The 27,555-nt window shown below is 56.1% G+C and overlaps 6 protein-coding genes across 6 annotated transcripts; 3 read left to right on the forward strand and 3 right to left on the reverse strand.

The window, feature by feature from the left end:
* Positions 1–34: 34 nt before the first annotated feature.
* Positions 35–2,950, forward strand: GGS23DRAFT_602991 (MCM-domain-containing protein; the record flags this gene model as incomplete). The annotated part of the gene is made up of 3 exons (XM_051519413.1): positions 35–107; positions 178–2,773; positions 2,917–2,950. The coding sequence occupies 3 exons, from the start codon at positions 35–37 to the stop codon at positions 2,948–2,950; spliced, it is 2,703 nt and encodes a 900-aa protein (XP_051375459.1).
* An 873-nt stretch (positions 2,951–3,823) lies between these two features.
* GGS23DRAFT_286048 (uncharacterized protein) lies at positions 3,824–4,878 on the reverse strand. Its single transcript, XM_051512602.1, has 2 exons — positions 4,874–4,878; positions 3,824–4,601 (listed from the first exon to the last, which is right to left on the reverse strand). Exon 2 carries the CDS (start codon positions 4,392–4,394, stop codon positions 3,936–3,938), a length of 459 nt encoding a protein of 152 aa, XP_051375460.1. The 5' UTR covers positions 4,395–4,601; positions 4,874–4,878; the 3' UTR covers positions 3,824–3,935.
* On the reverse strand, positions 4,087–6,119 carry GGS23DRAFT_286235 (putative Bromodomain testis-specific protein). The gene is made up of 3 exons (XM_051512603.1): positions 5,758–6,119; positions 4,874–5,703; positions 4,087–4,774 (listed from the first exon to the last, which is right to left on the reverse strand). Exons 1-3 carry the CDS (start codon positions 5,844–5,846, stop codon positions 4,461–4,463), a joined length of 1,233 nt encoding a protein of 410 aa, XP_051375461.1. The 5' UTR covers positions 5,847–6,119; the 3' UTR covers positions 4,087–4,460.
* A 5,610-nt stretch (positions 6,120–11,729) lies between these two features.
* GGS23DRAFT_602993 (P-loop containing nucleoside triphosphate hydrolase protein) lies at positions 11,730–12,960 on the reverse strand (the record flags this gene model as incomplete). The annotated part of the gene is made up of 4 exons (XM_051519414.1): positions 11,730–12,061; positions 12,124–12,548; positions 12,628–12,838; positions 12,903–12,960. 4 exons carry the CDS (start codon positions 12,958–12,960, stop codon positions 11,730–11,732), a joined length of 1,026 nt encoding a protein of 341 aa, XP_051375462.1.
* A 5,476-nt stretch (positions 12,961–18,436) lies between these two features.
* On the forward strand, positions 18,437–19,134 carry GGS23DRAFT_286402 (uncharacterized protein). Its single transcript, XM_051512604.1, has one exon. The coding sequence runs from the start codon at positions 18,619–18,621 to the stop codon at positions 18,985–18,987; it is 369 nt and encodes a 122-aa protein (XP_051375463.1). The 5' UTR covers positions 18,437–18,618; the 3' UTR covers positions 18,988–19,134.
* A 4,118-nt stretch (positions 19,135–23,252) lies between these two features.
* On the forward strand, positions 23,253–24,875 carry GGS23DRAFT_286728 (uncharacterized protein). Its single transcript, XM_051512606.1, has one exon. It carries the CDS (start codon positions 23,393–23,395, stop codon positions 24,662–24,664), a length of 1,272 nt encoding a protein of 423 aa, XP_051375464.1. The 5' UTR covers positions 23,253–23,392; the 3' UTR covers positions 24,665–24,875.
* The last annotated feature ends 2,680 nt before the right edge of the window (positions 24,876–27,555 follow it).

Consider the following 27,555-nt stretch of genomic DNA (forward strand, 5'->3'; position numbering starts at 1 on the left):
GTATTAAAAACCCCAGGTTTGCGAAATCCGCACCATGGACGGTCTTATACTGCAAGATGAGGCGACCAAGGAGCGCATTCGCTTAGCCGAAGAGTTCCTCGACCCCCGTAAGTTTACCAAGAAGCCGCGGTGGCGGCTAGCGCCTGAGGGAGAGCTGACGGAATCTCGGTGATTTAGATGATCAACATGCGAGGAGCTACCGATCCGACATCATCGTGATGATACAAAAAAACCAGAGACGACTCGTAGTGAACCTCGACCACGTCCGCGATCACAACCCAGAATTGGCAGACGGCCTGCTGTTCGACCCCTTCGACTTTACTCTAGCATTTAATCATGCGCTCAAGGAGATCGTCAAGACCATCCCACAGGCACGCCCTGACCAGACCGATCAAGATGTCCTGTACTACTGCGCCTGGGCGGGCAGTTTCGGCCTAAACGCCTGCAACCCGAGAACCCTGTCATCGAGTCACTTGAACCATATGGTGTCGATCGAAGGTATTGTCACTCGGTGTTCTCTTATCCGGCCGAAAGTTGTCAAGAGCGTACACTACAACGAGAGGAAGAACATCTTCCACTTCCGCGAGTATCGTGACCAGACCATGACCAACGGCGTGACCACGTCAAGCGTCTATCCGCAAGAAGACGAAGAAGGAAACCCGCTCCTCACAGAGTACGGATTTTGCACCTACCGAGATCACCAGACCATCTCGATACAGGAAATGCCCGAGAGAGCCCCCGCCGGTCAGCTCCCCCGCGGCGTCGATGTCATTCTCGACGACGACTTGGTGGACAGGGTGAAGCCCGGCGACAGAGTCCAGCTAGTCGGTATCTTCCGGACCCTGGGGAACCGCAATACGAATCACAACAGCGCGCTATTCAAGACGATAATACTGGCAAACAATGTCGTCTTGCTCTCGTCCAAAGCCAGCGGAGGCGTCGCAACAGCAACCATCACTGATACCGATATTCGCAACATCAACAGGGTCGCCAAGAAGAAGAACCTCTTCGAGCTTCTATCCCAGTCGCTAGCGCCTAGCATCTTCGGCCACGACTACATCAAGAAGGCGATCCTGCTCATGCTTCTCGGCGGCATGGAGAAGAATCTAGAGAACGGCACACATCTTCGAGGAGACATCAATATCCTTATGGTTGGTGACCCTTCGACGGCGAAATCCCAACTTCTACGGTTCGTTCTGAATACAGCACCGTTAGCCATTGCTACCACCGGTCGCGGCTCTTCGGGCGTCGGTTTGACGGCCGCTGTCACATCCGACAAGGAGACGGGCGAGAGGAGGCTCGAGGCAGGCGCTATGGTGATGGCCGACAGGGGCGTGGTATGTATCGACGAGTTCGACAAGATGTCGGATATCGACAGAGTCGCCATCCACGAAGTCATGGAACAGCAGACCGTCACTATCGCCAAGGCCGGCATCCATACGTCGCTGAACGCCCGCTGCAGCGTCATCGCAGCCGCCAACCCCATCTTCGGCCAATACGACACCCACAAGGATCCGCACAAGAACATCGCCCTCCCCGACTCCCTCCTCTCGCGTTTCGATCTCCTATTCGTCGTCACCGACGACATCGAGGACACCCGCGACCGCCGAGTCTCCGAGCACGTCCTGCGCATGCACCGCTACCGGCAACCCGGCACCGACGAGGGCGCCCCGGTTCGCGAGAACGCCCAGCAGGCCCTCAACGTCGCGCTGCAGAGCCACGACGCGACGCAGCAGCCTACGGAGGTGTACGAGAAGTACGACGCGATGCTGCACGCCGGCGTGACCATAACCTCGGGCCGCGGCGCCAACCGGCGCCGCGAGGTGCTGAGCATCCCGTTCATGAAGAAGTACATCCAGTACGCCAAGACGAGGGTGCGGCCGGTCCTGACCCAGGACGCGTCGGAGCGCATCGCCGAGATCTACGTCGGCCTCCGCAACGACGAGATGGAGGGTAACCAGCGGAGGACGTCGCCGCTGACGGTCCGCACCCTGGAGACGCTGATCCGTCTCGCCACGGCCCACGCCAAGTCGCGCCTCTCGAGCCGGGTCGAGGAGCGCGACGCGCTCGCGGCCGAGGGCATCCTGCGCTTTGCCCTGTTCAAGGAGGTCGTCGAGGACGAGTCGCGCAAGAAGCGCCGGCGCACGCGGCCGGTCGAGTCGGACGAGTCGGACTCGAGCGACGACGACGGCGGCGACGGCGGCGACAGCGCCTACCGGGGGTCTGCGGCGCGCGGCAAGACGGCCCCCTCGACGCGGCAGACGGCACGCCGGCAGCCGTCGACGAACGGCAGCCGCAACGCGGCGGGCGCCTCGCCCGCGCCGCGGGACGAGGACGGCGACGAGGAGCTCTACGACGCGACGCCGCGGCGGTCGAACCGGGTGGTGGGCGGCGGTGGGGTGGCGGCGTCGTCGTCGAACGCGCCGACGACGTCGCAGATCTCGTTCGCGTCGTCGCTGCCGGCGTCGCAGCTCGAGACGCAGGAGGAGACGCAGGAGGAGATGCAGGGCGAGTGGGAGGAGGAGGACGCGACGCTCGCGACCGGGACGGCCGCGCTCTACCTCGACGCGCCCATCACGGTGGAGCGGCTCGCGACGTTCCGGTCCGCGCTCGGGCAGCTGCTCAACTCGGACCTGTTCGACGACGACTCGGCCAACGTCGCCGAGGTCATCGAGGCGGTGAACCTGCGGGTCCGCGCCGCCGGCGCGCCACCCTTCCCGCAGGAAGAGGCGATCAAGGCGCTCAAGCAGATGGACGACGCGAACCAGATCATGTAAGTGCTCAGACTCTAACTCTACCCGAACCTTGCTATTTACCCCCCCCCCCCTTGCCCCCCTCCTCCTTGGCTCAAAATTAGACGACACCAACCGATGTCCCTTTCTTTTCTTTTTCTACGGCTGACTCAATAAAACACAGGTACACAGAGGGGAATCTAGTTTACAAGATCTAGGGAAAAGAAGAGAGAGAGCGAGAGTTAGTCGACGAACCAAGCAATGACGAAATCAACCAAGCAACTGCGCAATGACGACGGCATACGAACTACGACACAAGATAACAAAGCAAAGGCGTTTTCTTCCTCGAGGCGTACGAGGCGGAGAGATCGAGGGTCCCGAGAATTTGTGAGCCGTTCGGGGAGGAGGTCTTTCGACAGCCACAGGACATAAAGTAGCAGGAGAGCGCGTCGATGAAACGAAGATAGACGTACCTAGTAATGTGAACCACAGATGACACATTCCGCCAGGAGACCCTGGAGTAGAGTCGGGGGGTGACGTGATCAATGAGTGTAGGTGGTAGTGCTGCTGGGTGTTCAGTGCCGCCCGAGTCTCGACGCTCCGACAAGTAGAAAGCTACTTAATCGATTGTGTATTCGACCGAATGGGCATTCCCAGCCCTGATTCTAGCTATACTCGGAGATACCGCACAACCCAGATGGGGGAGCTCGCCAGCCGAGGTCACTCTACGCGGGACTGGACGGTGTAAAAAACCGCAGGCTGGTATTTTGGAGTCCTGAACGATATAGAGTTACCTATCTCTAGATACCAAGCCGAGTCGGGAACCCAAGGCCCCAAACCACCTTTTTTCCACCAAAGACACGACAATGTCTAGTCCGCGTCGACCCGGTAAAATATGCTGATAGGCCCTGCCTTCTCCTCTCCCGTAGGGAGATACTCATATACACACAAGAATCAAGATAGATAGTGAATGCCAACATGAACAAGACAAGACACAAGATGGAAACAATCCGGAATCCACACACACACACGTACACACACAATGTTCTCTCTCTCTCTCTCTCTCTCTCTCTCTCGCACACACATCGTAGTAACCTCTAGTTCAGTGAGAAAGTAAAAATCGATGACAAGAATTAGGTTACCTGACGCAACATCCAGTGCTCCCCCTACCCCCTTCCTCCAACAGTAAGCGTAGACCGTTAACTAGGCAGACACCACGAGCCATCCGTGATCATGGGCGATGACACCAACAATAACAAGCCCCCTGCGACCAAGTGAAGCCACACGTGGTCTTGCTCCCCTTTCATCCGTCCTTCCATGCCAGCTACAAGCGCGTATGGTATGGTATAGGTTGAAACAACGGAAAAGCGGTGGGTAAGGGAAGGGAGGGGAGGAAGACGAGGGGCGAAGGCGATATGAGGAGGAAATGGGGGTATTATGGTAGCCGTGTCCTAGCCGCGAGGCATGCCGGCGATCGTATGAGACAGGGAAGGAAAAAAAAAGCAGACAAGGGGCTGCAAGTGCAGGGCGTCTTGCCGAACGCCCAGTCACACTCGGGTATCTGTGCGAAATCCGGTTAGTCGTACACTCCGTCCAGCGGGGAGGCTGAGCCGGGCTTCCCCGAGAGCGGACAATGGCAGCACACTCCGCCATCAAGAACATAGAAAATAGGGTGGTACGTTCGGTGCGGATGCATCCGTGTGTGTACCAGCAGACTACCGTCGAGCACTAGGTGCCCTCGTTGCCCTCCAACTTCGAGACCCATTTGTTCATGGTCGCGTACTTCTCCTCGAACGTCTTCTCGAACTTCTGGCAGTTAGCCCATATCGGCGAGTCCTCGGTATGGTAGATGTAGCAGTTCGCGAAGATCTGGCGCATGTCAGACGCAAATTCCTCGTGGCTGCTGTACTCGCGGTTGTTCATCTTGTCCTTGATCGTGTTCAGGTCCATCGGCTTCTTGATCTTGTCATGGTAATCGGGGACTCCATCCTCGACGGGTCTCACCGGGTAGCGGAACGGGCCCACCAGACGAGTCCAGAAGCCTATGTGTATGCATTCTTAGCATGGGGGGAGGGGCGAGGAGCGAGTGAAACGAGACGCAACTAGGGAGACGGATGTGATTAGAGGGAAGGCTGGCTTACCAGGGCCGGAAAGCATCTTAACAAGTAGGTCGGCGCAGAAATTCAACCTATGATCTGACGAATATTGCTTCTCTTCGAGCGAGCCGAGGCTTGTCCTCTTTGCTTTAGTCGGCTTAGCTGTGGGAGACGTACCGGACTTCTTAGAGGTAGCCCTTCTCTCGGTGGAGTTGACTTTATGGGACTTGGGCATCTTTACGCGAGGCTCGTCGTCACTTCCATCACCTTCTAGATAATGAACATTCTTGCGCTGGGTCTGACTCGCCGGAGACGTGGCAGCGTTAACCTGGATTACGGGAGAGGAGTTCATGTGACTCATGGCGATCACCAACTCACTCAGCACTTCCTGAGGAAGAGACTTGGTAAACTCCTGCTTGCATTCGGAGGAACGAATATATTCCTGGGCCCAGTCGAGGATGAGCTGGCGCATCGAGGAGCCCTCGGGGCTCTGCTTCCACGCCTTGACAAGGGTTGGCGTGGCCGGGATGTGATGTGTGATACGTCGGCACTCAGCCATAGCCTCGAGAGTCTCGTCACAGAGCCCATCAATTCCCAGCTCCCTCCCGAGCTTCCACGTCTCTATTAACGCATCGTATCCAGGGGTCGGCTCCTCGCTAGTGAAGAGCTTGCCGGTGTACATGAAGTTCTGGGCATAGCCGAAAACCTCCTCGGTGGTGTTGGGGAGATAGAATAGATTCTCGAGTTTTTCCTTCTTCTCCTGGGAAAATTCCGAGCGGAAAAAACTTGACTTGGAACAGAGGAAGTCCATGTGAATTCCGAATGGGCTCTCCTTCTGGCCAACGAAAATCATGACAAATACAGCATGTGGATCCCTTTCAGGTAGGTTAGCAGCCAACAAACCACGTGATAAATCCGGGTCTACTTACTTCCAGGAGAAGGCAGGAGGAGCCGTGGTGGTTTCGGCCTCGATCGGCGCCCCGTTCGGCGCCTCGTTCGCTTCCGTCTGAGTGGCCATGGCCAGGTTGGCGGCCTAGGGTAACGGACGAACGTCAGACGCAGAAGTCGAGCGATGAGTTTCCTCTGGACAAACTTCCTGAGGAGCGGGGAGAGTGTAGATACAAGCAAGGGCAGGAGGGAGAAGAATGACCCCAGGTATGAAATAGCTGCGCAATACGTTGACCGGAATGAAGTGGTCACCGTACAGCGAGATGCAACGAGGTGGCCGTAGTGTGAGAAGAGGCCGATGTAAGAGGACGAAGGAGCAGAACCCAGACAGCAGCTCTAGTTATATACAGTGGTTGGACCTAGAGACGATATGTTGGCGGGTTGATATACTCCGTAGCTTGGTTGGCTTGGTGATGATGACAAGCGATAAAGGACGAAAAGGGGGCGACTTGCTGAGGCCGCAGGTCGGCGAATCGAAATACCAGCAGGAGTAAATAAATGCATGTGCTTGCGCAAACGCAAAGCCCCCCAAAACGTATGCCGATTCAACAATGCTCACCTTGTGAATTGCCGTCTGTCTCCCGGGACACCACTGGGCAGGGCGGAAGTGAATTCTCCTTATCTTCAGGAAGAGAGGCTGCCCTGCGTAGTCTGGAGACGGAGACGGACCATACCTATAGCTGTCGCCGCCGAGATGAGAAACCCCAAGCCTCTATTCACCGGAATAAGTGACTTGGGTGGTGAAAGGAGCGAGGGCCTCTTGCCCAGGCGAGGAGATGGGCAAATTTAAGAATGCAAAGGCGAGTTGCGTGAATAAATGCGTCGGCGTTGTCGAGATCGAAGGTCGAAGGTACAAAGGTGCCCCAGCCACGGGTCTGCAGAGGAAGCCACGCCGGAGCTCAATCTCATCAACCGTGACTGCCCACGCTGCACTTCACCTCAGTGGGCGGATAAAGGCATAAGACAGCTCCCCTGCGATGTCGACATGAAGCCTGATGAGCGAAACCGGGGTCCCTTATCAGAAAGAATGAGCTGGAGGTGTCGCTGGTCGCGATGACGGACAGCACGATGACCGGCGATGAAAATGAATTGACGCCGTTCCTTGGCGGTTGAGAATGAACGCTGTCTGGGCATGAGGCGGATCGAGTTGTAAAAAGTAGACGATGGAACCAGCGCGCCTCACTCACTACCAACGACGCTAAACGCACCAGCCACAGCTACACAGCCACCACAAGTCTAACAACCCGTTCTGGATGCACATCCCACACTTTTTCCATCCTGCAGCCTGTCTCTCTATCAACACCACCTCTTCGTCGACTCGAGATGCTCACGAACAGGCCTTCACCTCTGCGTTTCCACGGCGTGGCTCAGCCATCGAATGCATGCCAATACACGTAGGTAAGCCCGTACACGCGGTTACACGGTCCTTGTCCGCCCCAGGACAGGCGGCAGCGCCACGATACCTAGCAATCACCTTGGGCGTCCCCATTCTCAGCGGGGGGCATCAGCCATCGGATAGGGAGCTGCCTCCTCACGTCGGATAAAGAACGGCGGCGGCGCGTACGACCTAGAGCCAGCACTTTCTCCTCCCATCTACCTGTCTCCCTGCCTCTCTACAGTAGGTAGGTAGGTATTGTACCTAGCACGCGCCTCCGCGTCTGAGAGCAACGCTCTCACGCTTCGGCCGCCGAAGCGACGGCAACAAAATGCCGTACCTACATATGCAGGCAGCAGCATCGTCCCAATCCGCAAACCCATAAACTGCCATCCCGCCCCCCTCCCCCCTCTCAGCGCACATGGCTACCCACCTACACCTACCTACTCGCCTACGTCAGCCCCGCACGCGCTCGCCGACGGGTCGCGAAAGCCCCCGAAGGTCGACGTGCGTCGGGCAGGGCAGGACGCGCCCCCCCCCCCCCCCCCCCCCCCCGCGGCCGTCGACATTGGGCTGGCGCGCTTCCGTGGCCGGCTGGGCGCAGAGCGCATATCCCGCGCCGCCGCCACTGCCCTCGTCGTAAGTCCGGGCCGGCCCCCCCTGCGCCTAGGGCGGGAGGCGGAGAGGCATGAGGGGATGGCTGTGAGGGGAGGAGGGGGCAAGAGAGATGGGTGGTGCAGGTGCGCGCGGTATGGCCGGATGCTCCGGCCAGAAGAGCAGGGGGTGCATGCCCGAGGAGGCTGAAACCGCGCATGGCGGCATATGCGTGGCGCTTCGCGGCCGCCCCTCGACGGCCGGGTTTCGACGGAGGGAGGACGGCGAGGGCTGCAGGGCGGCGACTCGGACCCGGACAGCAGAGGTGAGACGGGCTCGGGGCGAGTTTAGGCTCCGCTCACCTCGGCGGCCCCCAAAGCGCCTTACTTGCTCACGTAAAGCTGTGAATAAAGACGGCTCCTACGCGGCATGCGAATGTGGGTGGGCAGGTTCACGCCGGTTAAACTAGCCGCGGAGGAATTACCAACTCAGTATCTGTAGCATTTCTCTTATACTCAGACTACGTATCGCACAGTATCCAGTTGCAGAGTTCTACCTGGTAGGGCTGTCTCTACCCCCCAACCTCTGCTATCAACCGACTCCCGGACCCATCCCCAAACTGGTGTTGGGCATACGCATATACCCGCTCCGCAGAAAATCTTTTCCCCCGACGCTCACTGGGATCGCCCCATATGGAGAGTGTGGGATGTTTCTTATATGGGGGAGCAACCCGGCATGTTGTCGCCCGTAGAATGGGGGGCAGAGAGGGTGGGAGGCCGCGCCCGTCATCCAACGAGAAGAGCCGTAGCCAAACATGTGCGGGTGTACGTATATGTGTGTGTATGTGTGCCTGTATACAACATTCGCTCGTTCTCACATGTGCGGTCGATGCCCACCGCGCGTCTCTATCGCCGTCCGGGTGGGATATGGCATGTTACCAACACTGTTCCTAACCTCGTAGCCTTCGGCACTTTCGAGCGGCAGTGGCATACTCGCACGTATTCGCCCATCCCCCACGCGCTCCCGCGCCAGGAGCTCGCTGTCCGCACCAACAACCTAGACACGCGGGTCGGTGGTGTGTGCCCGCCTTCCAGCCTGTTTGCTCCAGCATGCGAATGATAATCGGAATCATGCGACTGGCAATTTTCCACTCGTGGACTCATCCCGCGAGAGTCCCGCGATGGCCGGTGACTGCGGGAGCATGTGAATGCTCCATCATGCCACTTACTCTACCTGTCCCTTAAAGGCGTCCGCGATGGGCGAGAGGGGGGAGAGGGGGAGGGGCAGTGGATGAAACCAGGGAAAAAGAAGACTCGTAAATGAGATGTGATTGCTCTGGAAAACGGAACGGCCGTAGTCGAGGTTGTACGGAACGGCGCTTTCAATCGAAAATCGCGATGATAGGTCACGTACCGATCCAGACATCGGTACCTAAAAGGCCAATGTCTGCCCGACGGGGTGCGAAAAGACCGCCGGAGCATCGAGGAACGTCCTGCTGTATCGAGAAAGCTTACTACACGTACGTACGTGGTAATTGGAGACGGCAGTATCGCAGTGCCGCCAGGCGTGCGGAACGTTACAGAGACCCGGGAGGATGCGTAGATCTGATGTGCCCATGAATAATCTCGAGCGAACGAGCTGTCCGTCCTGAGGTGGCCTTGCTGTGGTTTATTCCTGCCCGACCGCGACTCGACTCGACCGTGGGATCGTCACCGGTATGAGGCGGTGGTCCTATATCGGGCGTTATGCTACGCGTCCTACCGAAGGAAACCCTCCCCAAGGGAACCCTCCCCAGCGAACACATCTCCAAGAGCCAAGACCTTACGCGGTTACGGGCGGGAGAAATAGGTTGGAAGCAACCGAGCCGGTAAGACTTGAGCCGGGGCCGGGGGGGAGGGAGGAGGGGGGGAAAGGTGGGAGAGGATCATGACAAACAAACCGTACGAGTTTCATTAACCAAGACATAGATAGATAGATACCATCATGGAGGCGCGAAATGATAGGTACGTGCTCCTCGCTCGCGTTGAAGAGGGAGGACGACCAGAGGGAAACACCAAGGGATCACGGCAAATTATCCCGAGGGTTGTGGAAGGACATCCCGCACCCGCAGACCGGTGAGCGTGTTGCTAAGCAGGCCGGCCTGCAGGTAATGCGTCCCCGGTTGCATTCCCGCTGCAGGTTATTGTCGTGGAACCAGGTTCGCCTGTTAAGCACGTCGCAGCAAGCACACTCTACGAGAGGGAGGGGGGGCCCGTCTCCGCAGGCATACACACGCACTCTCTCACTCTCTCTGTCCCTCTCCCTTTCTTACACGCAAAGCCGCGAAAATCTAGCCAAGGCCTCGAATGATCGACAAGCCCTGCCGAAGGTGAGTACGGAGCGGTGCAGTGCCGGGGAGTGGGTTCGCCCGTCGGATACGTAGTAATTATATCTTCTAGCGCTCGGGGTGCCGGTATGCTCATTCGAAGAATACACCCATTCGGGGATCGAACAGCTCACGGTAAAAGACGTCTGACCGCCGGTTCGCCTTCGGAATTTTGTATGTGTGCTCGTCGACCCTACCTGCCTACCTACCTACTCATCTCCTTATCTACCTGCCGATTCGTCGTTATCCGCCGCCCACCCCTCTGGAGATATTCTGCACAGATCTTCCGTGCGGCTGAAGTCTGACCGCGGTTCTAGCCGCCATGCCAATACCACCGCCGGCCGAGCGGGTTACAGTAGCTCGCGCAGTATCGTAGTGGCAAGCTAGGGACCCGGGTGTGATCTCGGCGGTAGTTGATGTCCTAGGTGGCAATGGAGCGGTCGGCAGGGCAAGATAACTCAGAACGCTGGGAGGAAAGGAATGGCCCGGATTCTCAGGCCATTCTTCTCGGACAGTGTGCGATAGAGTGCGGGGCGTCGTTCGATAGGGGCCCCCAAGCGGCAGGATCCCATATGGAGCTGCAGTGATGCGATGCAACGGTCCTTGGCCAGTGCTGCTGCCGCAACCGGCTAAAGATCCGTTCCTGGGGGACCCTGAGGAAATCGAACGGTCGGCCATCGCCTTTGCAGGGTCGACGTCGCTGCACGGCCGTTTCATCTCGGAGGGCATCTATCTCGTCAGGGAGAACGGCCTAAAAGCGACCAGAGGCAATCAATAGACCCGGCCTACGAGTTATCGGCATGCTAGCGTAACTCGGCGGTACTAGGAGAGGTGTGCCCCTATCAATGAGAAAGCGATGCTCGATCTAGGGACATCATCATCTTGCAAGTACAACCATACCAATCCTACTGCGGGGGACTATTGTCAGCAAGTGAAAATTTTGACACAGTACCGACCCGTATCACATTAGGTATATACCTTTCACTGACCAAGGTCTCGCTCGGCAGCTTCGAGCGCGATGACAGACTAGCCTACGACACAATAGAATTGGACCGTGAAGGGCCGAGATGTGGAGTGGCGGTGGCCGACACCAAACTCGAGCGGCCAGGCATTATAAGGAGCCGATATTTGGCCGACTGGAATAGCTCCTCGACGATGTCGAGCCTTAGTGGAGCCTCATATCCCCCTGCCTGTGTGGACTTAGAGAGCGTGCGCGTCTCGTAGTCGTGATAGGCCAGGCCGTGTGAGACCCGCAACTGTCGGTCAGCCGTAGACGCTTCCATCGTCTCCGGCAAGACCCGAGGCCGAGTGTGCCATCCTCCCTTACAGCGATTGGGCATCCAAAGCCTCGTCAGTTGGGACCTCGTCGTCCTGTGCCTGCCCCAGAAGGATATCCTCGCTGCCTTGCCATTGGGGTGGCATCCTTGGCATTTCCAACTCGTCATCTTCCTCCCAGCCGTAGTCTTCGCCCTCGCTGTCGGCAACCTCAAAATCCGTATTGCCTAGTTTTCGCTTCGGACCGGGACTGGGAGACAAGGGTAAGGATACTTGGCTCCCGTCCGAGTTGGCGCTGACGAGACCGCCCTGCGCGAGTCAGCATTACTGGCCGGCCCGAGAATTCAGACCTTTTGACGTACCGCCTGAATATTGAAGGCGAAAACTTGGCTGATGCCTCCCTTACCACTCAGTTTCTGGATGCCAACAAAGTGAGAATCGTGGACTTTACCCCCTTCCATCGTCCAGTCTCGAAAGAGAACTAATCGGGTAGCGATCCCTTGGTCCCAAGAACCTGCATTAATGGCAGGGGTGAGCGTGGCACCGTGGTCGAGTTGCATCTTCGTCACGCATTGCGACAAGATAACGACGCAAAGATCTCTGGCGGCCGCGAGCTTCTGGAGTGTCGAGATTACGAACTGTAGGACCTGTAGTCGCCTAGCCGACGGTCCTGGGCCTGTCCACGATGACGGGTCAACAACCATGGGACGTTGTGTGGGTGCGGTTACGGGATACTACCTTTCTGAGCGTGCCGCGGTTCGAAATTCCGGGGAAAGGCGTAATTCACTAAGCTAGACAGCGTATCAACCACGACGAGCGAGGTGCCGCTGGGGATCGTCGTCGCAGCAGGCTTGCATAGAAGCCCGATGAGATGGGCTAGAGTGGGCGTCCGAAAATGGAGCAGATTGTCGGTTTGCTCCGTTATCGAGAGCGATGCAGCTATCTCGTCGGGCGAATCCTGAGCAGCCTCGATCACCTCACGCAGCCTGCTGGGGAATAGCGGGTGGAACCCGTCTGTAAACCGCATCAATGACTTGGTGACACGTAAAACGGAACATATCCAGATCCGCGGCCGGATACTGGACGGGGGGCAGCTGAAGCAGCACGAACCTACCCACACAACCTTATCGCCCCGACGGAGGGCGTTTGCCGTGAGTTGAATCCTGTGGTCGTCGACGTAAACATCTAGAATGTAGGAGATAGGGCAAGGCGGGACGGGGATCCTCAAGGGTAGACTCCTACCCAAACGTGGTCTTGCCAGAGCCTGGAGGACCCCAGATTTCTACGACTTGGCCCTTCTGAAAACCACCGGGACTGGATAAGGCGTGTTCTCCACGGCTGACAACATCGTTGAGGGCTCGATCGAGAGCGCCAAGACTCGTCGAGATGAAGCGCCGAGGATCGGTGCCGAGATGCTCCAGAGCCTGCGCCGCCGAAACGGTAGGCAGCCGGTCTAGAGCGAGAGAATCAGCAGCTATCGACACGCGATAGGGGGGTTACCCCTCTCGCTCACTCACGGGTCGAGGCCAGATCCAAGCTCGATATGTCTTTGCCGCGGATGGATCGATAGTCCATGATAATAATCTGGAGGAGAGAGGAGAAGAGGCCCTTAGTAAGTGCTTTGTGTACTGCCAAGTGGAGCCAAGTAGAATGATGGCAGGTCGCTGGCTGGATTGTGTGCTTGGCTTTTCCGGCCAACCTGTGTGTTTCTCCGGTTTCTCTCCTTGTTTTCCTCCCTTTCTCTTCCCCTTCCCCTTTCGCCTTTGCTTTCTTTCTTTTCTGTGGGTTTTTTCCTTCTTCTGACAGCGAAGTACGGGGCGATGAAGCTAGAGAGGAGAAGGGAGGGCTCGGAGAGATAGCGAGATAGGCACAGGGAAAGAGAGTGTGCGTGTGTGTGTGTGTTGGATTGTTAGGTCGTTCCGGCTAACAGTTGGAGATTGGGGTTTCATTTCTAATTTCAGCAGGTTTGAGCCTCATTTACTTACTCTGGTAAGCGGCAGCCTGCAGATCTGTGCTGATCAGTTCCCCCCTTCCCCCCCCAAAGCTACCCCAACGTCTTCCGTGCCGGCAGTTGTCGCACGTGACGCGGGGTTCTCATCGCGGTGGAAAATAAGTACCTAAGCTACCAGGTATTTACATACCTCCTAGAGGTAGGAGGTACCTAGGTAGGTAGTTCCTAATTTACATAAAGATTGCCCACGAGCATAGAATAGGTACCTAGGTGTGCTCTGCCCGCTAACGTAGACGTGTGGCCATTTCTACATAGGGTAGGCGTACCCTCCACTACCTGTAGGTGCCTCCTATGCACCGGAGGCAAGTACAAGGACCGATAAGCAGGTACTATGTACATACAAGCAAGCAAAACTCTCGGGTCTAGGAGGTACCTAGCCTCGGGCTTGCTCTCCCTTCATCCTCATCATTGTCTGCCGAGACACACTATACGCACCCTTTACCCTGCACATTTCATATCTTCAGGCTTATAACGGTCACAATTGCAGAATCGTGACTATTATACTCATAGGCCTGAAAATATGAGGCAACCTAGCAGCCAGGTGTCGGGCTGGCGGAGCACGCCATCTTCCAGAACCACGGCCTGCGGGTTTGTTGGCACATGGGAACAAGAAGAAACGCAAAGGAAACAATGCATGCCCGCAAGTCTTCGGTCTTGGCGGGTATGACAGCAGCTATGCATGCAATTGTCAATTCCGGTCCTTTTCCCAGGACCACTTGTTGCGCGTAACATTTACGGCATAAAATACCAGGCACCTCCATTTTCTCAGAGACCCCTTCGTACGTGCCGATGGCGCGAAATTGGGCAATGGCCCCGGCGCGAAAAGGAGTCCGAAGTTAGGGAGGTAGGCTATCGCTAACTCGCGGCTTCATAGGTGCCTCCGTCTCGACAGGCACGTGTCGTTATGTGCTAGCAGGCAGATGATGCAAATGATGCCATCCCGTTCGTAGGTGTCGCATAACCCGGGCTACTATCTAGGTAGGTATGCACACGCATGTTCATTTCTCCTGTTCTTCGCTAAGCCTGCGAAGTTTGGGAAGAATGGATACGAGGTGGCACGGCCTCGAAACGGACCTGTTTTTTTTTTTTTCGCGTCGCCGCAGGCGGACCAGACCTTGGCCCATTCCACTGAGCGGCCCTGATTGACCACGTGTTCGTCCCGGCCAACTCTTCAGTCGGATAAGCTAAACAGAGCCACCACAATCTCGGCTCGGCTCTATTGCTAATTACTAGACGGCGTCAACACAGCGCTTCCCACCGATAGCCCCATACGTGCCCGGTCGGTACCATGGTCGGTATCATGGTCCGTCCGTCCTATAGTCCGGACGTCCAGAGGCTGAAAAGCAGAGGAAAGAAAGAAAAAAAAACCTAGCCCTTCTTCCGTATCTCTTATCATGCCTAGTGCGGGTGCGCGTATCTTGCCGGCGAATCCTTCTGATAAGCCCTCGGAACGCGATGCTCATACCCCATACTATGTGCCTACTAGGTTAGGCAGCTCGACTAGCTGTTCAGCTGCCGAGATGCTTCCCGATCTAGTGCGTTACGGCGATATTTGCTCTGGCGATCTGTCCCGGCTTTCGGCGACCTGGTCCTCCTGGCTCAGCTGGGGGAGGAGGCGCTGGGATGCCGGCTCCAACGCGAACCTTGCTGTGTGTGAGAAATCCCGCCAGGCCGTCGAGGGTAGCGAGGAGAGAGAGCGTGGCATCGAGAGACAAATTTCATCTCAACACAATTCGGAACACAGATTCTAGGCCAATTTCGGCTTGCATCAATGCCTGCCGCACGTACAGCCCAGACGATTGAGCCGGGGAAAGGGGCCGTACCGACCTACCGGATACCACGGAGAGAGCTTCCTCCTAAACCGATCATCAGGAGGTGTTTTCGCATTGATGAGGCTCGTCGGTTTGCGCAATGCGGAGAGCTAGGAGCGTCTCGTCATTGGCTCGCATCTAACCCCTTCGTAGAGTCTGCCCTCTCCCAGATCGCGAACAGGGGATTGCTGCAGGTACGTGTACGTCTCGTGTCGGGGAAAAGTTTCAACTCGGAATCGGGTCCTGGGGGGGAGGGACGGGGGGGCATGGACAAGGTGATGCCAATATCCGCGGCTCCAGCGTCAGTCTTCCTCGGGGAAAAGGAACGGCATTCCTGAGTCAGCATTGATAAAGGAAGGGGACGCTGGCAAATGATGCTCGAACCGGGGCGAGATCCTCTCTCTCCACTCCCTTTCCCCAATGTCAATGCTCGAAGCCGCGCGCCTGGACAACCCCGGAGTGCATATTCGCGTCCACTATTGGCGTGTGTGCCGGGTTTTGCGAATCGCGTTAGAGCTTCCCGATCCTATGACGCGTTTGAATTCACGAGTCAAGAGCCTTCTCAGGCAGCTATCAACCTTTGGGGAGGGGGGGGGTGGTGGTTTGCCTCTCGGGTTAAAGGGCAGCGGAACGAAAAGGACATACCTCGGATGACTTCGGAACGACCGAAGGCGAGAAACCTGGGAACGATGGGATTTAACCCACAAGGCACCCTGGTTCACGATCCCAAAAAAGATGGAGCCCCCTAAAGAGACGGGGCAAGGTCTCAAGGGGGGAGGGGAGGGAAGACTGGGACCCCCACAGAGAAATATCACAAGCTTTATGCTATAACCGATACGGTCGAGCAAATTCCGCGACACTATTTCCGGCTCTGTCGTTTGCATACGTGATAGAAGTCGCTCCGCGAGTGCAATCATGACTAGCCAAGGCCGGATTATTTGTTGCTTGGGCCGTGATATTTCCACGAGTTGGCGTTTACCGTCCTTTTTTTTTTTCTTCCTCTCCTTTCTTCTTGTCTCGCGCTTTCGATTCCCCCCCCTGGTAAGCGACGCGCAACCACCAACACTGTTACCACTACCGGCTATCTGCCCAACACGAACCTGAACCTGGCACAGTATGTGTCGTCTAGTGCAACCTGCCCGACTCGTAGCGTGCCACGAGGTCGAGGGGAGGAGGGGGAGGGGGAGGGGGAGGACGATTTTCTCTCTTGCGCGTGCTACGTAGCAGTAGCAGGGCACCTTAGGTCCGAATTAAACGGCAGAGGATGGCCCGATTGACAGGAAGCTCGTTCGTTCGTTGATTACATCTCGCCTTGCCAAGGCGGTGCTGGACCCTATGTGCGTTTACTGGCGTTCGCTTTATTTTGGCCGTCTACCATGGGCCTCTAGGCTCGCCAGCCCAGATAGTAAGTGCGGAGAGAGCTCTCGCGGAGGCGGAGGCGTGAGAGCTCCCCGCTCGCCGGCGCGAGGAGCCACGCATACCTGAAAACCGCAAGAGCTCCGTTGTCAACCCCAAGGTACAGAGCGTGACTATACACACATTTTGAGACCTGGGGCGGGGGGAGGGGTTGCGCCTACACGTCGACCAGCCATCCCGCGAGGACGACACGGCTGTTTCCCGAGGCCCCATGCACGTCGTGACAGCAAGCTGTATTGCATGCCGCGCGCGCGAAAGTCTGGCACTCATCAGATGTGCCATATGTTATCTACCAACATGTTGTGGGAGGGGGAAGGGGAATACAAACACAACTGCCATGCCACATACATACATATACGCACGTAGGGCAAGACAACTTCATGTCTATGGTGATAGGCATAAGTGAATTGCTATCACATCACATGAGCCAAGACGTTCGGGGAATATCGTTGCCCCATCGTAGACACAATATTAGATTGCGAAGGAATGCTGTTGCAGACGGCGGCCTGCATTACATATCGGTGTGCAGGCAGGTCGATAGGAGCAACCTGCTTCTACTTAGTCCATGATACATATATCTTATATATATTACCTCTTGCGTGCACGTTTGTATGCTTGTGTATGTTGTGGTAGGCAGGTTTATGGTCTCTGCGGGCATGGTAGGTGAAGGAATCGAGATGTTTGCTTTAGACACCCGTGTGCTCGATGGTTATTACATTGTCTTCCGTATGCATGTTAGACGATGGACATTCTCTACGCAAGGAATACAGGCGTACGCATACTCATACACGCTTCTTGTTCCTGTCCGCCTGCTACGTGAATCTTCTGTACCGGCGGGTGCCCCGGATTCCGGACAGACTTGGCAACGGCAGCGTTTCCTTTGCGCGATCATGAGGAGCGAAAGGGAGGGGGAGAGGGAGGGAGACGGGGAGAATGGCGGCTCGGTATTCCTGTTTAGGAAAATGAGCGAATGAGCAGGCCATCGCTCGTGTGTGAGTAATCTCTGGGAGCACCACGAAACCCTGAAAGAGCACCTCCACACACTGACACAAGAGGCGTGCACGATTATCACATACCTAGGTATCCTGCGTATCTGTGGGCCTCAGACCCCCCTGGACGACCGTAGAGGGGTAAAGAGTGTGTTATCTTGGTGGGGAGGGTTTCCATCTAAGAAGCTACCCAAAATGGCGAGAGTTTGGCATTGGCGTCTCCATTCTAGTCTCAGTAATAAGGTGATTCTTCTTCTCTCTCCCTCTCTTATGGCTTCGCCCTGATATCGTATGTACACCTCATCAGCTGTTGTTGGCCCATAACTTACATACGTACATACTTGAGCACATACACATACATATACACATGCATGCCTACTACGTAGTACGTGGCTTTCGTATCCTCAGCGTTCATCCCACAATCCGGGGTGGGAACCCCCGGCGCTGGCCAAACGGTCGCGAGTTGAGGCTGTATCCCCAGGGTAAAGTGGATTTGGTCTCGACGCCGATCCCGCCTTTCCCCGGACTGAAACCCCTCCCCCTAATAGTCTGCTCGTCTCTTCGCTTCGGATTGTCGCTTTGTTACTCCTCGAGGCTAGCCAGCACCACGCCACCGAGGATGGCACAACGTCTCGTGGGTTAATCTCTCGGGCTAGTATTTTGCCCAGCATTGGCAGGCCCGCCCCGGAACGCCGTGGTGGCTGTCTCAAGGGGGAGGCCGGGTGAGTTACCTAACAGCTTGTTGTGGGCCACCTGTTACAAGCAAATTGAAAATGACATATCATACAACTGATTGCAAGGACGCGGGTCTTCTGCCTAAGGGCTACCTATTGAACGGGCGTCCGCAGCCCTCTGCTCTCTCAACACATACTTACTTCCCTCGCCAGTTACAAGGCGGCCAATAAGTCGTGATGCGGTTAGGCACGCACAGGTATTTCCATTCCCATGCCAAAGACATAGGGAGACGGGGCGTGCGGGAGAGTGTGTTCCTCGACTGGCGAAATAAATGTACATCCGTCGCTTAAGGCTCCTTCTCGCTGGTCTCGTCCTGAAAACCCCCACGCTTTGGCAAGGCTTGGCATGGACTGGGGTTTCGGTAAAGGATACGGGGGATGGGAGGGCGTCATGCATCCATACTTACTCTCTCTGTCTCTCTGCCTCTCAGCTCCTTACCGAGGAACTCCGGATGCGAAAGTACCCCTTTTCTCGCGCCAACGTATGGTTTCTGACGAATCCTCCCCAGAAACCGGGAGGCGTGGATCGCGCGTTCGCCTCGATGTCAGTCGTCTTCAGCACGTGTCGGACGGTATCGTCATCTGCCCCCCTTCGAAGCATGTCTCAAGCTGGTGATCTGATGGTGACATTTCCCTGGTAAATGCTATCAGGTCTTGTCTCACTGCTCGCCAACCCTGGTAGATATATTGGTCTTGTGAGATGATAGGTAGCATAGCCGGGGCGGATCTAACGGAGTCAGGGAGTGCAGCGCTCGGCGTGCCAGGAAAGGCCATCGATAAAAAGATAAAATACGCGTATTGTCGACGGCGCCAAGGTAAGAGAGATAACCTGTGGGGAGAGCCTCCGGGGCTATGATAGGCTTAGCCCCAGCCAACTGTGGCAGCGTACTCCGGGGTTAAATCTGGACGAGGAGGCTAGAGCAGAAGAGAGGAGAATGTACGACGACCAGGCCCGGCGTTCCTATCTACATACGTCTCTTTCCCATCCGATGGCTCCCCCCCCGGCCGAGCCCGTCCTGTTCGTTCGTAGGTGCCTACCTACTCGAATGCTCCAATACAGGCGCTGCCGTGCTACCGTGATCCAAGACTCAGCTATCGCAGAGACTGCTGGTTGGCTAGCGGGCACGCAGGCGCTGAGCTGAGAGAGAGTCTAGCCGTCTTACCAAGCTGTCAAGCTGGCTCGAGATACGACCTGCTTCTTATGTCAGCGTCTCGCGTTCCGTTCAGAATTCTAGTGCGCAACCTGGCGGTCCACTTATCAGCAGCCCACTTATCACAGGCCCCGTCTGGCCCGTTTTCTGCTTCCCAGGCGAAGATGTTGTACTTGCCGAGTCGACGATGACAGGATACCTACCTACCTCTTAGGAGTGCTGAGCATCCTTATCTACGTAGCGCACGCGACGGATCGCTTTAGCACCAACCCTGAGGGAGGGACCTAACCTAGGCACTACTACTACGACCTAGCAGTAGTACCTTAGGCAGAGGTAGGTACCGCCACGAGCCGCTACTACGGACTTACAGGTAGGTAGGTACCTACTTAACCTGCTCAGCGGTACCTATTAATTAGAAGATGCCCTGGAGAATGCTGCTGCTGCTTCCTGGAATGCGGCCGAGCTCGGCCCCACATTCTCCATATTGTCTATTATCGTGGGTCGCCTCTTTTTTCTCTTGCCCTTCCTTTCCCATCCTCCGGACAAGGCGTCATTTAAGTGGCCCTGGCGTTGGGGGATAGCGCAGGAAACAAACAAAAGGAGGCTCACATAATGTGGTAGCATTCTATGTACGTAGCGACCTCCCTCCGTCCCTCGCCCCCCCCCCTCCCTTCTCTCTATGAATAGCGCTCGGCGGGTTTGGCGAGAAACCGGCCCTTACTTGGCCTGCCCTCTCTGTAGTACGTGGTATGCCACCCAGGCGTGCCGGAAGGAAAAGAAGAGCGCCGAAAAAGAGCGACGGGAAACGAGGCGGTGTTCATGCGAGGATGCGTCGACGAGCCCGAGGTTTGTACGTATTTTTGATTTATTTATTTAGGAAGAGACCTACGAGTCGGCCGTTGCCGCACAGCCGCCCTCTCCTCCCCCCACATCTCGGTCGTACTATGCCGCTACCCAGGCGAGCCAGGTGGGTGACTTACATGAGGCTAGTGAGATGAGGGAGGATAGCATGAGCTTGGTACGATGGTCTACTGATCCGTCGAGGCGGAATTTGCTTGCGGCACATGCGCTTATATCCAGTATTCCCGATAACACGAGGAGTGCCGTCTTCTCCCCCGGCGAGGTGCCTCGGAATCGACGAGGAGGGAGGAACGAAACATTTTCTTGTGGGCGACCACAGCGGAGGGGGAGAAGGGATCTGTTCGCATGTGCATACTTACGTACATAGCTTGGTAAAAGCAGAGATGAGCAAGACGTGGTGGTGCCAGTCCATCAATCATCTTGCGATACTCAGCCACGGAGCACACCGCTGGAGGGATGAGGTATCATTTGCATGGAACAGAGAAGAAGAAAACATGTGGTGCGTTCGACGGGGACGATTCGTGGCTGACGGCTCATTTGCTAATCTCACCCCTCCTAGGTAGACTTTTCGTTTTTTTTTTTTCTTTCTTTTTTGGGATGGTTGTGGGGAGGAGGGGCGGGGGGAGGTTCTTATTCTGCTCCGTATTCACCCCCTACTCATAAACGCCTTACTTAGGTGCGAGGTCGTACTCCCAGAAGGGGGAGTCCTAACAGCACATGGCCACATCAATCCTCTGACCTTGGCACGAGCAATAATCTCATACACCATCTTCTGTGCGTACACGCCCCCGTACATGGTGCGAGAGGCGGGGAGAAGGAGAATCGGCCATGCCTTGGGCATCTCAGGTAGGTATGGATGTGCAGATGTGTGTACATATATACGTGCGCATATGCATACATATGTGGTTGTATGTAGGCGTAGGCATACACACACATATATTTCTATATATAATAGGATGTATAGGCAGGCAGGGAAGCCCAAGGTAAGATAGCTCGAGGTTGCAGTATAGGAGAGGCAGAATATCCAACAGCAGAGATCCAGACCGCTCAGAACGCTGGACGGGCGCGGGAATCTCCAGGTGCTATACTGTGCACGGTGTGCGCAGAACCTGAGTGCGCAAATACTACGTCCAGATGGTACGATGATAGGCCGGTTAGATGCTATCTAACGTCGTAGGTTCGCAAGCCTGGGGGAATCCGAATTCTAATCCCAAATCTTTGTAATACTAATAGTAATTCCCATCCCCCATAGTTTCCCATGGCACCGGTTGCTAATGTCTCCCTAAACTTTGTTCCGCCTCCTCTCCGCCTCCTCTTCCCCCGCCCCTGGCGAAAATCGTTCGGTGGAGAGAAGGTTTTTTAAACCGTGGCCTCCACGTTCCCCTTGTTGACGTTTCGTCGAGCCCCCCCAGTATGTTCCAGCAGGGAGGTACGTAAGGTAGAGCGCACTGCGTCGGCAGCATCTTAGGTACGTATGCACATCGACGAATACTCATATGCGTAGGTGCGCGAGGAGGTTAGGCACCCAACCTGGGTAACCTGCTTGGTGTCTGTGTGGGTGGGCATGCTCGCACAACATAGGTGCTGCCGTAGGGGGTAAGTTCCTAGGAGGTAGGTATAGAATATAATATAGGCGTAGAACACATACACGTACGCACACATAACACACTACACACACACACACACACACACACACACACACACACACACACATATATATATTGAGCCAAATGTATCCCTCGGGAAGGGAATTACCTTAAAACCGCGTATCTAACCTGCTGCCATGTTGTATAGCCTACCTACTCATATGTAGATATCTCCGTCGTGGACCCCATACATACCTGCCTCTACCTCATAAGTAGGTAGGTGCCTAAGGTAGTAGGTAGGGTGGGTGTTGCGAGGGGCCCCCAAAGAGACCAAGACCCCCCTGACCGTCCAGCCAGCCATAGGCAGCGCAGCCAACCAACTACAGGTAGCCCGGCCTGCCTGAGGTGCCCTGACGGGAGGAGGGCGCGGAAAGAGGTAGGTATGTACCATGTATCGTGTACCGTATACCATATACCGTGTACCGTGTACCATGTACAGGTGCGGAATTGACTCCCTCTGCGCCGGACTGGGCTTCCAGGGTTCCAACTCCCCCAGGCCCTTCCTGACCACCCACTGGCGCCCCCCCCCACACTAAGGAGAGAATCTGTAAGGCAGGGCGGCCCCCCCAGCTTGTCGCTCCCCTCTCCCCAGGGGGGAGTGAGTCGAACCGGAAGGACTTGGAACGTCGAGGCGGTTACAAGTGTACAGGTACCTGTCCCGTTGGCTCCTCTCGGGGCGGTACCGGGCTGTCTTGGGTACCTAAGGTACCGGCTTACCTCGCACGTACATCCACGCGACCGATACATACTGTCAGGTACCTACCTACGTTAAGGTACCTCCGTCGACCTCTCATCCCTCTCCTCTCCCTCAACGTGTTGTACCTCTCCATAACTTCCACCAATGGATATACATATACATCCCCGTCGTCCATCTCCCCTTTGCGCCGTACAGTGTCCGCCCGTTACCCACCGCCCCAGCGTACACGCCTGGGCAGAGCAGCACGTTTTAATACTGCGCTGGTTTCCCGACCCACCCGCCTCGCAGTTCATTTAAAATCATCCCAGTGCCCCCATCCCACCCCCCCCCCAAAAGCTTTTTCCCCCTTCCAAATTCTACCGCACCAATATCGCACAACTTCAACCGTTACCCGGCTCTTCAACTACTAAAGACCGCTAAACCTCCCCCCCTCTCCCCTTATCGCCCCGGTCGCAGAACAAAGCAACCACCGGGACTGCACCTCCACCAGCACGCTCGACGGCGAAGAGAAAGAAGGACAGAAGAAGAAGCAAAGACCAGAGGACCCAACCGGCCCTACTCAGTGGCGACGACGACCTGGCTATCCTTGCATCACGGCTGGCTCATCGTCGAGTGCTCGCCGCCGTCTTCTCGAATCCCGAGACCTATTTCTAACTGAAGAAGAGGTGGTGCCCCTTTGGCTGGCGATCACATGCAACACTCACAGTCAGCGGTGGATTTTTCCAACCTGCTGAACCCCGAATCTACCACGAGCAACAGCGAGGGCAACCCAGCTTCGCCACGGAAACTGAACCAGGACGGAGACGTCGAGATGGCTACCGTTACCGTGATCCGGCCCAACGGACCCCTGCCCGGCGGCCAGCCCGCTGAGAACACTAACGAACTACCGCGCCCTTACAAGTGCCCCCTCTGTGATAAGGCCTTCCACCGGCTGGAGCACCAGACCAGACACATCAGGACGCATACGGGCGAGAAGCCGCATGCCTGCCAATTCCCGGGCTGCAGCAAGAAGTTCTCGCGTTCTGACGAGCTCACCCGGCACTCGAGGATACACAACAACCCCAACTCCAGGAGAGGGAACAAGGCTGGCCAAGCCGCGCACCACAGCCTGGGCCATGCGTTGACGCCGGACTCGATGATGCCCCCTCCGTCGAACCCAAGATCCATCAAGTCGGCCCCGACCTCGACGTTAGTGTCGCCTAACGTGTCGCCGCCGCACTCGTACTCTACGTACGGCATCCCGCATCCGGGACCTCTTCACCATTACGGCCGGAATCTGAGCGGCAATGTCTCGCTGCCCGGTCACAGCATGGACATCGGCATGTTGGCTAATGCCACGAACCAGCTGGAGCGGGACAGTAGCGGCCTGATGGCTCACCATCACTCGGCGCGATCTCACCCATACTACTCCAACAGCCTGCACAGCTCGCGCGGCCACCTCCCCTCACTCTCCGCCTACCACATGTCTAGGTCTCATTCCAACGATGAGCACGACGACCACTACTCTCACGCTCTCCGCCACGCAAAGCGGTCCAGACCAAACTCGCCCAACTCTACTGCGCCCTCGTCACCAACCTTCTCCCACGATTCCCTGTCCCCTACCCCAGACCACACGCCCCTCGCGACGCCCGCCCACTCGCCGCGCCTCCGGCCGTACGCTGGCGTCGAGTTGCCGACGTTGCGCAATCTGACCCTGGGCCACACTCCGGCCTTGGCGCCGATGGAACCGCATCTGGAAGGCGCAGGTTACCAGCAGACCCCTCCGTCTAATAAGGGCACTCGGACCAGCGGACTGTCCCTGACAGACATCATTAGCCGGCCCGATGGTAGTAGGAAACTCCCCGTTCCTCAAGTACCCAAGGTCGCAGTTCACGATCTCCTGTCCAATGACGGATACAACACCAGCGGCCGAAGCTCGGCAAGCGGCAGTTTGGCAGGCGGCGATCTGATGGACCGGATGTGAGCTGAGGGGAAGAGTTCAGTCCACACCGTCACATCAGCTACAACGCGAACGACGACTATTAATTATAGAGGTTCCAATAGACGAGAGGCGGCGTTTCTATGGCGACTTCTCCAGAGCAAGCGGCCGCTATCCCCCCTCCGCCTGTTGAATGCAACTACCACCAGCCGTGGTGGTATGGAAGCAACTATGGAACAAATGGGATAGCTGGATGACGCACACGCACACACATACACATCTCTACACACACAAGCACGCACCCAGGCTCACGTGTTTTCCGGGAGAATCCGTGAATGAATAGATTTGAAACCCTCAGCGGCGGCTAGATTAGTGTTACAAGCGGGCCCTTTACTGTGATGAAATTTCTCTGCTCCAGCGTTTCCGTTAATCGTGTCGAGGTGTCGGGGAGAGCGGCGAGAACACCATGTCCTGTTTTTCCTATTCTGCATGTCTTATCTTGTGTCGATTGACTGTTCATCCTCTCCCGAGTTGGCATATTGGAGTTGATTCCTTTTTCCTCATAGACGGTGGAATGGGTGGGATAGGGTTTCAAGCATTGTATGAGGCTTGGCCAGACTGGCGGCCAAACCTCGGGGCGAACGACGGACTCCTCTTCTCATTTACAATATGTATAGGGTGGTTCAATGGGAAGGTCTCTCTACTAAGATTACGTTTCAGCTCAATCTCGGGGCGAATACCTAGGGGCGCAGGCTTGGCGGGTTGCATGGTCAAAAGACAAGCCATCATGTTGACAGTATTCGGTACTCGATAATAGTGTATGAGAGGAAGACGAATGAAAAAATCGGTTGATATTCCCGACTCCATTCTCCCCTCGATGGTCGCAAGTTATCCTGTATAGGTTGAAGTTTCGTAACCAAGTAGATAACAAATCCACCGCCCTCTTCCCCCCCTCCCTTCCTACCGTTAGTCGGGTCTAGAAATTTCCCCGTCTTGTCTCATCCCACATGTTGTTAACCCCAGATTCTTCTTGGTGAATCCTCCTAGCGTGTCCCATCGAGAAGGACATTAGGTAGGCAGTCTGACACTACAAATTACGATCAGGGGATTTTCGACCCCCAATCTCTATGTCTTCCCCTGAGACGATGGCAATCTTACTTTGGGAGACGATCGGGTACCGCGGTTGGAATGCCATACCGGCCAGCCAGCGTCGACCTGAGGGAACGCAACTAATAATACCTGCCCAACTTACCTACCCCAAGCCACGCCCACGACCACTTTACTCGTATCGTGGATTACTACGCACAGCCCACCCCCCCTGCAAGTTTATTATTATTCTGGGACACCCACGTACCGAATGTTAAAAAGGGGACCCCGGACAAGCTTCCACGAGAAACACCCCTTTTTGTCTTTCTTTTTAAGAAACATGGGGAATGGGATGTTGTACTTCGGGGAAAGGATGGGGGAAGGGAGGACGGGATTCACGGCTCCGAGCCGATTAGCAATATCCCGTACCTTAGATGCCTACCTCCCTAGGTACCTAGCATAGTATGCCATGCCAAGGACCAAGGGCGTTCTCCAGATTCCCACCCTCTCTACCTAGGTAGATTTACGGAGATATCCCGTCTACGTGCATGCCCAACTTACCCCGAGGGCATCGTTGACCTTCTACCAGGATCGGATCGTGGCGAGGCGAAGGGGCGAAGCCAGGCATGTCCCGGCCGGGGGTATTAATGTGCGTGGTAGGCATGCAGAATTCCTCATCAGACGAGCCTCCCTCGGAACAACACGCAATCTTGCACCCATGCACACACATATTGCTGCATACGCGTGCACACAGCACACAGACACCTACGTAAATATACTACTATATACCCAAGTAGGTAGTAAGTAAAAGTGCTCGGGAGGAAGGAAAGGAAGAGAGGAGCGGGGAGAGCGATAACGACAAGATGCGATGAATAGCAGACATCGAAAGAACAGACGGGGGCCTACACAGCGGCGGCGGGGGAGGATGAGAGGAAGACTGGTCGGGCGAGAGAGGGGAGCAGGCGAAAATTTTCTCCCCCTCGTTCTCGGAGCCGTGTCTACTTACCTCCATGCACCACACAGACACGCGCAGACTGATGCCGCCTCACCGCCTCGCACGATGGGCAAAGTTGGTTGATTACATACGTAACTTACACGTTGCGACACGCGATGGTCCGGTAGCTTCTAGGTGCGAGGGCGAAAGCGATGGTGGGATGTTTAGCATGAGGGGGGTGTGGAGGGAGGAGATTACGTAGGCGGTTCTTGTTTGGAAATATCTTTTCAATTTTCCAACTTTTAGCAGAGAAGCCCCAGCCTCTGCCCAACCTAGTTACGTAGCTGCTGCCCCGCCCCCACCTGACACATGTTTTTTTTCTTTCTTTCCTAGGTTAGTTCCTTGCCGTCCGTTCTCGCGCCAGCGAGGATTTAACTACGGGCGGGAGGATAGGCTGGAGGGCATTCGATTTACGACATGGCGGACTTCGTTTACCCAGGAAAAACAACATAAACAAAAACAAAAAGGAGACGAAGAGAGAGAAAAAAACGCTAATAGCCCTCCTGCCTATCGATCCCCGCCGTCCCATGGTGTGCGCGTGCGAGCGGGAAGAATCGGGGTGCTACCTCTGACAGACCTAAACTGCCTCTTGGTAGGCTAGGTAGCAATAGCACCGTGCGCCTGTACGTTCGAGTACATACCTAGGCATGTTGTCGTGTCGCGCTCACCACGTATCAGCGGTGCGTCGGCCGGCAAGGAATTGCTTATTACGGTAGCAGTGCGTCAGCCCTGCCGACGGAGCGACAGCGAACAAGCGCGGACCGGGAGGGAAGACAGAGCCAAAGGAATTCCGGCCATAGGTAGGCACATGCCTACAGGCGCAGGCGACTAAGGCAGAAGGGGGGGAAATCTCCAG

The sequence above is a fragment of the Durotheca rogersii genome, assembly GCF_024521655.1.
Source record: "Durotheca rogersii strain YMJ 92031201 chromosome Unknown GGS23scaffold_3, whole genome shotgun sequence".
Classification (NCBI taxonomy): domain Eukaryota; kingdom Fungi; phylum Ascomycota; class Sordariomycetes; order Xylariales; family Xylariaceae; genus Durotheca; species Durotheca rogersii.